Source organism: Prionailurus viverrinus, chromosome A3 (genome assembly GCF_022837055.1).
Source record: "Prionailurus viverrinus isolate Anna chromosome A3, UM_Priviv_1.0, whole genome shotgun sequence".
Lineage (NCBI taxonomy): Eukaryota > Metazoa > Chordata > Mammalia > Carnivora > Felidae > Prionailurus > Prionailurus viverrinus.
In genome coordinates, this window is record NC_062563.1 from 68,487,851 (window position 1) to 68,501,702 (window position 13,852).

The 13,852-nt window shown below is 41.5% G+C and overlaps 1 protein-coding gene across 1 annotated transcript in view; it reads right to left on the reverse strand.

Annotated features, from left to right (window-relative positions):
* Window positions 1-13,852, reverse strand: part of FSHR (follicle stimulating hormone receptor) — a 179,081-nt gene that overhangs the window by 3,099 nt on the left and 162,130 nt on the right. Inside the window, 2 exon segments of the mRNA XM_047854444.1 lie at window positions 1,011-1,094; window positions 2,602-2,788. Of these exon segments, the coding sequence (XP_047710400.1) occupies window positions 1,011-1,094; window positions 2,602-2,788 (271 nt within the window).

A 13,852-nucleotide genomic window follows, 5' to 3' on the forward strand; every position in this document is an offset into this window, starting at 1 on the left:
CTTGCCTTGGCTTCTGTGAAGATTCTTACTGTCAATAATGCTACTAACATATTTTAAATATTGATGCTTCCCTTTCCTGAAACAGAAGTGATCAGCCACATGAATGTGGAAAACGTAAACAATGTATGTCTCTTAGAAAAGAATAGAAACAAAAATAGAAATGCGGGAATATAGTGTTTCTTCTGCAGTACCTTAGCAAATAATAAGCATCATAAAGAGTTGGGAGATCAGTTTAGGGTCATTTTTAAAAAATAGTTTTCTTGAACCCCAATAAATTAATGAGCTGATGGTTGCAAAGTGTGTAGTGGAGTGGCCCAGAGCTTGAGTTTGGAAACAAAGAAAAGGGTTTGGATCTGAGTTGGGTGGGTGTTGGTCAAATTATGTACTCTCAGGTTCTGCCTCTGTGAGGAGGGAATAAAAATACTATTGCCTTTGTAAGAATTATAGGAGATAAAGGTACAAAGTTTAATGGGACCCAGCAATGAGACCTTAGCAAATAAGAGCAATACCAAGACAGATGATGGTGGTTACTTAGTTCATGTTGGGGCCCAGGCCCTGTGTGGGTATTTAGATGTATATGCCACAGTGAATCAATTTAAAATCTAGTTGTGAAGAGAAACCCTAAAACTGAAATCACAAAATGAGCAAAATAACTTTGGAAGCTAAGTGTTGAACTATGACAAAGAGATAAATGGTTCAAGGACAGATGAGGGGTGTGGTTAACCAAGTCTTTCTGTGAGAGGGTCCTTGGCCAAAACCTCACAGTCACAAGGGCTTAATGCTTACATCTTGGGCATTGTTTCTAAATGCGGATTGTAAGAACAATTGTATTGTACAACTTTAAATTTGAATCTCATTACTAAACCACACCTATGGTATAGGATGAAATGACACCATTAAAAAAAAAAAACCCTGCAATTATCTCATGAATATATAACTATTTTATTTTGTGTTTGTGGGCATGAGTTTGTTAAATATAAGGGCTAAAGGCCCACTGCAATATTTGTTACTCTTTTGGCATCTCTTCCTAGGAGAGGGGCGTTCCTCTCTTTTGCTGTACCAGACAGGCCCTGACGGTCAATTACAATAGGGACCTAGAAAGGGTGAGAGCCAGGTAATCTGGGGGCAATCAGGAAAGGTCATGGGACAATGTGAGACAGACTTGAAGATTTCTGGTTGGGAACCCTGAGGCTGCGTCTATGCTACCAGGGGGTGGCAAGACCAGAGGAGTATGAGCATACTCCTAACACTGGGCCAGGCAGCATATCACATGCAGCTCTTATAGTGATCTTGACTTCTTCGGAGATTTTTTTTCCTGAAGGGTATTCAGTTCCAGGGTTTTGCCAGTAAATTGGTATCTTTCTCATCCCCGCTGGAATAACTCTTATCTGGAATATAAAAGCTCAAACCTTGTGTACTTCAGCCCAACCCCAATGCATCCTGATTCTAGTCCTTAGGAAGAAATTCCCTGGCCCTGGAGCTAATGTGTGAGGAGTGTCCAATTCTGGATAGTTTTTCAGTGATGGCATGCTATTTCTGAAAATAGCCTCTTTTCTGCAAATCCTTCAAATGGGTGTGAGTGTGGACTCCTAGTTACTTTGAAAACAATTTAGGGTATATACTATCTGTTTCATTTTTGTTTTATCTTGCTTTTGAGCAGGGGCTATGTCTACATGGGCAGATGAGTATGTCTTAAAGGTTGAACAATAGAGGGGATTATACTATACAGTGAAATGACAACACAGGGAAGCTATATTAGTGCTGGGGTACTACACAAGAGTGTGATAAGGCACCATCTGAGTGTAACTGTATGTGGATTGTGTCAGTGAGCTCAGGGTAGGTGGAGGGCTTTGAGAACTCCTGATATCCAGTACATTCTATCTGCAATTGAGTCTTTAAATGCCTGGGACATTTTTGTGCAATCTCAAAAATATTGCCCCTCCACTCTTACCAGAGCCTCTCTATGATTCATTCATCTTTTTAACCAGTTACCTCCTGGTTTTTGTCTCTGTTTGCATTACCTGCTTTTCTGTGCTTTCTCAAATCTGACCAACCTTGAAAGCCAAAGTGAACAGATGTCTCCATCTTTGTCCTGCCTATGATGTGCTAAGATCCAAAGATGGATTAGGGAGCCTTGAGTGGTTAGGATATATTGTGGATGGGTGCATCAGTCACTTGAATGGCATTTACGCTTCTCCCATCCAAAGTTGATTTTGATGGTCCCTGGGACATTTATAGGGTGCAGAGTTGGAGACTTGAAGGACAAATCCATATTGGTACCAAGGAAAAGGGGGACAAATGTTCATTAAACATCAGCTATGAGTCAGGCATTATGCTCGGTGTTTTTCATGTTACTTCATTTAATATTTGGAAGGTCATCTACCATGTGGGTAGCCCTCTCTTGTGAGCCCATTTTCAAGAAAATGAGAAACCCTTCACAATACTGAAGCTGCAATCTAGAATATGCCTAAGGTCTTTCATCAGCGAGGTCTGTCTACAAGTGGATTCTCTTCATGCTGCAGATACGTGGAAGTTATGGACCAAGTTCTGCGTTGTAGAAATTCCCAAGTGGGGCTCAAGGGATGGACATGGGAAGACTCACATTGGCCGTCTCCAGTTTGCAAAGGCACAGCAGTGGCTAGGGTAGGTGAGGCTGGCCTCCATGAGTGCGACAAACTTATCCAGACTGGGAAGCTTTTTCAAGTTGTATGTTGACTTGGCCCGAAGCTTCTTAAGATTTTCTAAGCCATAGCTAGGCAGGGAATGGATCCTGGTTCTTGAAATGTCTCTATAAGGAGAAAATGTAAATAAACCTGATTATTATGGACCTAAAATTTTCTGCTTGGTTAGCAGGCAAAATTGCGGATATAGTAGTGATATTCTTACATGAGTGAGGAGGGTGATGCCAATTGATCCAACACATCTCAGTCAGATCAATATATAGCTACTAGGACATGTGGTCCCCTAGAGCCCTGGCCCTTGGGTTTGCAGTAGGAGGACTTAGATAACAGGTTTCTCTGATCACTGGTTATACACACATCATGCCCGATCTGGGGCTTAACTATAGCCATCTCCCCTTCTATAGTCTGTCTGGAATAGATATCCACTAATTTACATCAGTTGAAGAAATGGAAGCCATTTCCTCCCCACTATAAAACTAGCTACAAAAAATACTTGAGATGAGTGAGGGTGGAATCTGTGGCCAAATTTCAGAAAAGTGTGAGAAGAAACACCATAAGGGTAAGAGGAGTCTGGTGGGCAGTAGAGGCACCCTCAGCACAAAGTTGAAATGGCAATAGAGAGTGGTGATTATGAGTATAGCCAGACTAGCCTGTGTATGTACCCTGTTCCTCTACCTATTAGATTTGTGATCTTGATAAAGTAATGTCACTTCTCCATTTCTGTCTCCTCAGCCATAAAATAGGAATGGTAATAATCACAGCTGCCTCAAAGGGTTGTTGGGACACTTAAATGAGTTAAAGTACACAGGAAACTTCCTGGCCAATAAACAGCACTTAATGCAGATATTTTTAGTAAACATCTCTCGGTCTCTCTCGGTCTCTCTCGGTCTCTCTCGGTCTCTCTCGGTCTCTCTCGGTCTCTCTCGGTCTCTCTCGGTCTCTCTCGGTCTCTCTCGGTCTCTCTCGGTCTCTCTCGGTCTCTCTCGGTCTCTCTCGGTCTCTCTCGGTCTCTCTCGGTCTCTCTCGGTCTCTCTCGGTCTCTCTCGGTCTCTCTCGGTCTCTCTCGGTCTCTCTCATACAGTTTTTTTGCCTTGTAGGAGTCTCTGCTTGGGAAAATTAGCAGAGGTATACATGGAAGTCCCCAGAAATGCGCATTTTAATCAAGTTTGTGTCCCTGGAGGACTTCTGGTAGCCATACCAGTGACATTGGGTGCCTTTCTGGCAGCATGGTTGGCAGCTGCAACTCTCACAACAACCAAGACCAGCTAGTGGCAGCATGGGGCTCTAAATGGTACCAGCTTAGACCTGTTGGAGCCAGCAGGTTGGCCATGAAGGAGTGATTCTGATGCGGGCAGTAGCACGTGATAATAAGGTCTCAGCACCCTTGGGGATCTTGGATATATGTGGGGAAGGAGAAACTTCTAATGTCTGCATTTCCTGTAAGTAAAAGTAGTGGGCACTCAGAACAATAAACTTGGGGGTATGAAAATGCATTTGCTACCCCATGTGTTCTCAAAGTCTGGTGAAAATGACATTCTCAAAACCTTGTTTTCATTATGTCATTCATTTCCTTTGCCAAATTCTATATGCTTCCTGTTGTCCACTGAAACCCACCTCTAATTTCTTCCCTATTTGTCATCTCCTTTTCCCAATCAAACTTAAAACAGTTTTTAATAACAGATGTCACTTTTTCCTTACAATGCAACATGGTTTCTACCCAAACCCTAGAGAAACAATACTTTCCAAGGCCACAGTTTCATTCTAACCTTCTTGATTTCTCAATTATATTTCATGTGTAAAACATTGTTCCTGAGACTTTTTCGTGGCATCACATTCTCTTCAATTTTTTCTGACATCTTCTTTGACTCTGGATTTTGTTATTCTTTCTCTTCTATCTTTTCTTTAAATATTGGAGTTTCTCCAAACTTTGGTACCTTTCTGACAGTATATAACCTTCTCAGATATTACCCACTTCTTTGGTTTCAGATACTGGAGATATGCTGATGGTTTCTGAATGTATGTTCCAGCTCAGATCCTACTTCTGAACCCAGGTCGAGATAATCAGTTGTCCATCATACCCCACTATGTTGATGACTTTCAAGTATTAAAACCGAATTTACCACCTTCCATTTAAATATGTTCCTCCTTTTGTTTTTCCCTTCTCAGCAAATGACTCCTCCATTTTCCTCTGTTGCTCAAGATGGAAACTGGAAGTTGTCCTTGACTCCCACCTCTTCCTCACTTGGACATTGGGTTTCGTCATCTGAGGCCTGACTTTATATCTGTTTGAAATCCATCTATTCTTCTGGTACCACTTTAGTTTCTGTAGTTTTGGCCTAGACAAAGACAGTAGCCTCATAACTGTTGTGCTTGTGACCATGGCATTCACAAGGGTTCTCCAGAGTAATAGAACTAGTATAGGATATAAAGAGATAAATAGGAAGAAATTTATTATGGGAATTGCCTCATGAGATTATGAAGGCTGGGAAATCCTGTGCTATGCTATCTGTAAGCTGGAGAATTAGGAAAGCTGGAGGTATAGTTGAATCCAAGTCCAAAGGCCTGGGGACCAGGAAGGCCACTGGTCTAAGTTCCAGAATCTGGAGGCCCAAGAACCAGGACCTCCAATGTCTGAGGCTAGGAGAAGATAGATGTTCCAGCTCAAGAAGAAAGCAAGCAAATTTGCCTTTTCTCTGCCTTTTTGTTCCTTTTGGGCCCTAACTGATGGAATGATGCCCACCTACATAGAGGGGGGTGATCTTCCTTACTCAGTCTACTGATTCAAATGCTAATTTCTTCTGGAAACAGTTTCATGGGTAGACCCATAAATGTTTTACCACTTATCTGGGCATCCCACAGCCCAGTCAAGTTGACAAATAAAATTAACCATCACAACCATCTCTCTGTCCCCAATGCAATCCTTACACTGCAGATTGGCATTAAAAAAATCACCCAGATTATGGCTTCCTTCTTAAAACTCTTCGATGACTCCCCATTGTACTTTGATGAAGTACAAAGCATGGATGTGATATGTGGGTCATTTGTCTGGTTTCTCTCCCATCCATTCTGTGCCCTTCTTTATGCTCTACTCTGTATTGCAGGATGGATGGCCTCTGCAGGTTCCATTTCCCAGATACCTTGTCAGTCAGCTTTCATTTGGGTTTAGCAAATGAAACTGGTGGGAAATTAGAGGGTAAGATGAAGGGTAAAAGTTAAGTGTATGATTCCATGTGTCATTAGATCTTCTGAGGATCCAGCTTCTACTCATTTGCTCAAGTCCTAGCTTTAGTAGTGGTTACCTACCAATGCTAATATTTGGACTACTTATACTCTGCTTGATATTTAGGCAAATTTACATTTGAGAGCTAATGATTACATATATGTAATACTGATGTGTATTTCACTTAGTCCCCTCCTTGTTAGTATTGACAAATTGGATAAACTTGGTATCTGTTACTCAAATTCTTCTATATGCTTCCTGATTTTTTGCCTACTTGTTCTATCATTACTGAGAGAAGTGCATTAAAATCTCCAACTATGATTTTGGATTTGTATACTGCTACTTGTAGTTTTGTCAGTTTTTGCCTTATATATTTATGAAAATACTTCAGGTACATGGAAATTGAAACTTTTTAGATCTTCCTGGTTACTTGCTTTATATCTAGTAATAATTGTCTCCTAAAGCTTTGGGTGCTTCTTTGCTAATTGCTCCTTGACCTCCAACTGTTGGAGTACCCATGGGCTCAGAGCCTAGACTTCTTTTCTCTATTTTCACTTAACCTTGGGTCTAGTCATCTAGTCTTACAGCTTAAACACCATTTATATGTTGATGGATCCCCTATATTTATCTCTAGATTACTCTGCTCTCCTGAACTGCAGACTCTTATGTTAAGCTGCTTCCTTAAAATCTCTTCTTGGATGGATGTCTAATGGGAAGGCCAAACTTTGGATATTAAAACTGAGCTCCTGATTGTCCCCCTCAAACCTGTTCCACTTACGGCCTTTCCAGTTGGAAAAACTTGTAAGTCATGCTTGGTGCCTCTATCTCTCACATTCCATATGCAAACCCTCAACAGAATATCTTGGCTTTATTTTCCACACATACCTGGGATTTAACTATTTCTCACAACATTCATTACTATCACCATAAGGTAAAAGTTCTGGCATTCCAAGGTGTCTTCTCTAAATTATCTCCTAAGTATTTTGATTCTTGAGAACTGGGGTCCCTGGAGATAAGAGCCTGACCCATAAACCTTCATCCCTGTGCTAAGTCTTCACATTCCACTGCTAGATGATCCAGCTGTCCTGGCCTGCTCTCCACTTATACTTCCTATTGGTCCAGAGCTTCTCAGTATTTTTCTCTGCCCTAGAAAATCTCTTTAGTTTCTGTTTTCAACACAATTGTTCCACTGACCAGTTCTGCTATTGACACTCACTCTGGTCTCTGAGTTCATGTTCTTGTTTCATTTGGCTTTTTCCTCCCTGCTCAAATGTGGAAGAAAGCAAAAACTTCATTTTGTCTAAAATAATTCAAGGCTCCATTCAAGGAATGAGATGAAAGTATAAAAAGTCCTTCAGGAACAATTTAAGCCAGGGCAATCACTACCTGCCATGAACATTTTTCATTTTTTTAAAAGCAATAAATATAAAACAAAACTTTTTTCTTAGATATGCACCTCCGTTGAGTTCAGAATATAAAAAATATCACATTAAATGAAGATTTCTAAAACCAAAAAAAAACACCCCAAATTATTAGATTCCATGGAATGCCCTCCTCTTATACACTGGGGTAGATTAAAGATGGCTATAAATTCTTTACATTCTTTCCATACAGGGTCTATTTGCTCTTCCCTTGAATTCAGACCTGAAATATCTTTGGATTGTAATAGCATATGATGAAAGTGTTGCTTTACCAGTTCTAGACCTTGCCTTTAAGAGTACTGACAGCTTCTATATTGCTCTTAGAGAGCCCTAAGATGCCATGAAAGAACTCTAAATACCCTGAGACTGCTGTGCTGGGAAAAGTCTAAGCTATGTGTAGAGATCCCAGAGAATGAGATGAAATGCTATCTGTATGTGTGCACGTGTGTGTGTGTGTGTGTGTGTGTGTGTGTGTGTGTGTGTGTGTGTGGAGAGAGAGAGAGAGAGAGAGAGAGAGCAATAGGAAGGAGGACGAATGCACAAGGCATGTGAGTGAAGGGGACTACTTGGAAAATAGATCCCCCAGCCTTACTACCTGACTTGATATCACTTGGATCAGAGATAAGCTACCCACTTTTCTGAAACACTAGATTATGAACAAGATGGGATGATTATTTTGAGTCGGTAAGTTTCAGAATAGTTTCTATGCCATAATAGGGATCCCAAATAGACTCCCACAGAAGTCTCTGTAATTCTGTCATCTCCATAATTTTTAACAGTTGTAGAGATATTTTTCCTTGAAAGCCATTAAGAGTGCAATAGTATTATATCCCATGGATCTTATGCCTTTCTCACCACTTACTAGCTTTTATTTTATATGCTAGCTATAAAAAATATTTCTTTTATGTTTATTTTTGAGAGACAGAGTGCAAGTAGGGGAGGGGCAGAGAGAGGGAGACATAGAATATGAAGCAGGCTCCAGGCTCTGAGCCGTCAGCACAGAGCCCCATGCAGGGCTCTAACCATAAACTGTGAGATCATGACCTGAGCTGAAGTCAGAAGCTTAACCAACTGAGCCACCCAAGAGCCCCTATATCCTAGCTCTTTGTACTTGGATTTTCTCTCTGCTTCATGGCAGAGGGCTCCTTGCATTCTCACCAGTGACTTTCATGTACTAAGCACCCAGAAAATTGTTGATTGGTTTGAAGATCCACTGGGAAGTGACACTGAATAAGAATATGGAAAAGGAAGAGCCAGGTCACCCCAGCCAACTGTGTTGTCCCCTGACTTCCAGCAGTTTCAAAGAATCTCCCACCTTGTGTTATCCCTTCTATCATTTCAAACAATGTGAAATGATATTTCATACCATGAAATGATATCATGAAAAATATGTTCATGTATGTTTGTTTTGTCTGCTCAGATTTCAAATGCTCTGAGAGCCAGGATTATTAAGCTACTTATGGGTTGTGCACTGTATCTAGCACAGTACTGGGCTCTCAATCTATTCAGAAGATAGTTATCTGATTAGCAGAGATGTTTCATTATTAGTATCATAATACAAATGAGAGAGTGGAGCAAGTCTTACAGGACAGTCATTCTAAAAGGAGAAGGCTGTTGGGGCACCTGGGTGGCTCAGTTTGTTGAGCATCTGACTTTGGCTCAGGTCATGATCTCACGATTCCTGAGTTCACGCCCCACATTGGGCTTGCTGCTATCAGCCTGTCAGCACAGAACTTGCTTCAGATCCTCTGTCCCCTCTCTCTGTTCCTCTGTTGCTTGTGCTCTCCCCTAAACAAAGAAATATTTAAGAACAATAAAGGAAGAAGGCTGTGGGGGCAGACTGAGAGAGGAAATCTGGATTTCAAGGTTGCTCAGCAAAGCGGTGACTGAAAGTATCAAAGACACCAAGGAAGGGAGCGACCTTGTGCATATAGATGTGTATGATAGATAAATAGATGTGTATGAGAGAAGCAGCAGAACCATGTATATATTGGGTGGATTGACGTGACTGCAGTCCATTACCTAGGTGTTAGACTGGGAAGCCTGGTTGGGAAGTTTTGGTGCCTTTCTGCCTGCTCAGTTTTCTGGAGCCAGCTCCTTATTACAGCTACGGAATATGTGATCTGTTGTCATAAGTGCTAGGTGGCTTTGCTGCTATGAGGCTAAAACATCTTGTCAGAAACCTGGGATCTGGATCTTCTGGTGGATGTTGAAAGGAGGGAGTGGTTGGTAAGAGACGAATGTAGAGTCACTTATAGTTCAGTAAGGCCAGTCTTCAGGAAAGTGGTTCCTGGGTGATAAGGGAAATAAAAGTCTTTATAGAAGTATTTACTTACAGCTTGCTGGATACTTGCTGCAGTGAATAAACATGGGACCTGTCAAGACTTTCAAATTTTGGACTGACAGAAAAATGTTTCTGATATCTTCATGGATTAAGAAAAATCCATAGAAATTTAGATCAGCAGGAACAAAGATAAGTGGATAGTGTTGAGTGTGGTTTGAGACTTTACTACTAGTATTTCCACTTTTGCTCTGTGTTCCCTTAAAACTTTATCTTTTTCCTGGCTACAATCTTTGTGCGTGGATTGGAAATCTATTGTTAGATTTCAATTTCTTTGTAAAAACATTTTCCATGCTTAAGATGCGAATATACAGGGATGGGGGTGGGGTAACACAATAAGACATTATCAGTTACTCACATCTTCATGGAAGTGGATTATTACGACTATTGGCCAAAGGTGTGCTTAGAGAGAACACAAAGCATGGCAAGTGAGGGGTTTTCAGAATGGTGATTCTGGGTAACCATATTGTGAGGAGTAAAGGGATGGAATTAGATCTCTGAGCCTTGAAAGCCAGGTGGAAGAGTCTAGAATTTATAATGAGCAAAATAATGGCTTACTGAAAGCTGTAGTTTTGTAGGATTAGTCTTGAGAACCTTGAACCTGGAACATAGCAAGTGCTTATAAATACTTGTTAGGTGAACTGGAAGGAGAAAGGATTGAAGGGAGGGAAGGGATGAAGTGGCCATTGCAGAAATTCAGGCATGAGTGCTCTCTTTGCCACACACCACCACTTCATCTGTTAAAGTCACTGTATCACATGACAAAGACTTATTCTGCTCTATTAGCATAGCCTCCTGAGGAAAATTTCTGTAGAGCATATTGTTCTGGGCAGTAACATATCTTCCTTGACCAGAATGAGATAGTTAAGGGCAGGCACTGTTTATTTTTAAATTTCTCTATCCCTTACACCTAGCATAGTACCAGATACACAGTAGGTGCTCAATCAACATCTACAAAATGTAGGACATGTATGACCCAATATACTCAGTGAATAGCTGAGAAGGTTTATTACTGACGTTGTTCCTGGGGCTGGTGAGCTGGACAAGGCGGGGGCATGGCTAGTTGTGGGCTTGTGTTTTTAATCATTGTCTTTCAGACTGGTCTAATGACTGCAGTCTTTCTTTTTTTAAGATGTCACTTTGGTTAACATTTCAGAACATACTATATTTGGCGGGGACTGTTTCTGAGAATTTAAATCCTGAAAAGTACTAACAGGAGACATAAGGGGATGATGGCTGGCACTGAAGAGATTTAGTAATCCTAAATTGTTTCAACATTGTTAGGATTCCTGATTTTGAGACACAAAGCAAAAAGGGAGACAGCTGTCAGTAATAAGGTGCTGAGTCAGGAGAGGCAGGAGTTAAATTGCACTCTGTGCCCCATTTAATAAAGTGTGTTATAGCCAGTGCCACAAATTTGATTTGAACAATTTCTATTTTTCCCAGCAAAGATGTTATTACAGGTCAATCATTTCCATAAGTGAGAGCACATTTCTGGTGTATACTACACTGACAGATGGCTAGAAGACCTCTCTTTCATGATCCCAGGCGGAATAAAAAGGCAATTTACTATCTATAGGACTGTGGGTACACTGGTAATGGAAGAGAATCGTTCTTATACAAATAACTCAGTGTTTGAATCTGAACTATCAAATGAATCTGAGCTATAGCCAAATCAATTTGATAAACCATCAGAATATGATTGTACTGGCTCCAGCCTACAAAGGCAATGCATTAAATTTTCCCCACAGGAAACAGTTACCCAAGGAAACAGCAATTGCTTGATTGCTTAACACACACACACACACACACACACACACACACACACACACACACACACATATTCCACACACAAAACTTGAGTTCAGAATATCAGGTGAAAACTCAGATGGTCAAGACACCAGAGGGGGAAATCAAGGTGCTAGGCTGCTCCTCTGAAACTCAGTGGAGCTTGTCTGTGTGCCCCTGGCTTTTTCCACATCTATTTCTATTTGCGATGGAACAGCGCACCCTTGTACCCTCAGGTGTTCAGAGGTTCCCTGTTTTCACTCAGCTGAAAATTTTTGCCTTCAATAAAGGAGTTATCATTGGTTTGGGGACCCTTCCCTTGGCTCTCTTGGAATCCTTTGCACGTATCTACTGTGAGGACAAAAAACTGAGTCTGTTGGGGAGGAAGACTGACCGCAGTTTGCTTGTGGAGGAGACATCCCAGAGACAGGAAGAAGTTTCCCAATTCCCAGCACTGGTTCTAGTGCAGTGATTTTTGATGTGCTCTCCAGACCAGCAACATCAACTTCACCTGGCAGGTTATTAGACATGCAGGTTCTTAGGCCAACTCCTGACCTGATGAATCAAACTCTGGGGGTGGGAATCAGCAGTCTAGGGTTTTACAATCATGCCTGGTGATTGTGATGCATGATCACACACAGAACCACTTACACCCGAGGTGCTTATAGCTGAGCTCTACTCTGCAATTGCCTTCTTCACACTTAGCCAAGACTTGGCTCCTCTCCAGGTACAGCCTGATTGTTGATGAAGAGGGCTGGCCCCTTGCCTTAATTCAAACTTTGAAGGGCCGTCTTAATTCCACAGTTCCCCATGGGGAGCTGAGGCTTCTGTTGCAAATGCATTGCAGTTCAACTTCCCTCTTAGCCTGATTGTGTTCTCAGCAAGTCCTTCCCTCATAAAGTAATAGCACTCCTCAGTAAACCTCCTGCATGCAAACATCCATATCACAGTCTTATGTGGGGGGAATGGGAATTGGATCCAAGACATAGAGCCGTAGCCTGAGCATCTACTGAGCACTGAGTGATCTGCACCGTCTGTACTCCTCCTGTTCATTAACTCACAGCACCTGAGGTGGGCTAGTTTGGGGCACACGCCTAAACAAGCAACTCTCAGGCCAGGGTTTGGCAGGGGTTGGCCTATGAGTTAGTAGATTAAGAGATGGACTAGGCCATAGAATCCTAGTTCAGCAAGCAGAGGCTGGAAAGACATCTGCAGACAAACCTGAAAACCCCAGAAAGGAGGCTTGATGTTTAGGTGATCAATCCTCTTGCCCCTAAGGGGAGAAGAAGGAGACTAACAATTATAGGCTGGGATTTCAGCCATCATCTTGCACATATATCCTTATGCATTGGGGTGAAAGATGTGGGAATGTATTATCACTCTCAACCCTTTTAAGTCATGGCAAATGCTTCATAATTCCTTTGGATTTTCTATAAATGTTATCCACTTTATTCTGGCCAGATAGTTTCCTGTGGTAAAAGCATTGAAATATGCACTTGTAACTTGAGGACTCTGTGGAGCTGCCTGTGATGGTGACATCCCTCTTCCTGCTGGCATTTGTGGGAGGGCTGGCTGGGGGATTCATGTCTGTGTTCTCCATTAAACACTTGGATGAGACACATGGCACAGTGCCTCAGCCTGGGACTTGCTTATGCACCTGTAGGAGATGCTCTTCTGTGCTATTTGCATTTATCATTTACTGGTGTTCTTAGGCTGGGAGTCTAGTGCTTACAGTTATTCCTCTTCTATTTTAGTTCACAGCCTATTGTATAACTTTCAGATGTTTGATTAGACATACTTATGTGCTTTAGACAACATGATATGGTGGGAATACATGGACTGTGAGGCAGAAGACCTAGTTTCTGGTCTAAACTCTGCCAATTACAATAGCAGTGTGATGTTTCATGGGTCTCTTTCAACTTCTGGTTCTGGTTTCCTGGATATTGAGCTCACTGAGGATCCAGCCCAACTTGAATGTTGTCAGCAGAGTGGTTAAGGTGCTATGATTTAATAGTATACTCAGTGCAAACAACATATGGAAACCTATACCATCACAGACACATGCTGCCATGACAGAGGTGTGTGTTTAGGAACATTCAAAACCCTTAAGACTTTTAGGTAAGTGAAATTGCCAGACTTCTCTGGTGGTGGTCAAAGACATCAACAGCACTTTCTATAAGTCTGTTGGTCTCCCAAGTACTTGAAGATGAGGAAACAGTAAACATTACAAGTTTTAAGTATGTGGTATATTAAAGCACACGGATGGTATGCCTGGCATTCCCTATTTGTCATGCCCATGAACTACTTACTACTTCATAACACACATCATGACCTGTCATATTACGATGTATATTATGGTCTGATTCTCTTTTGAGAATCTAAGCTTTCTATGACGAAGAAC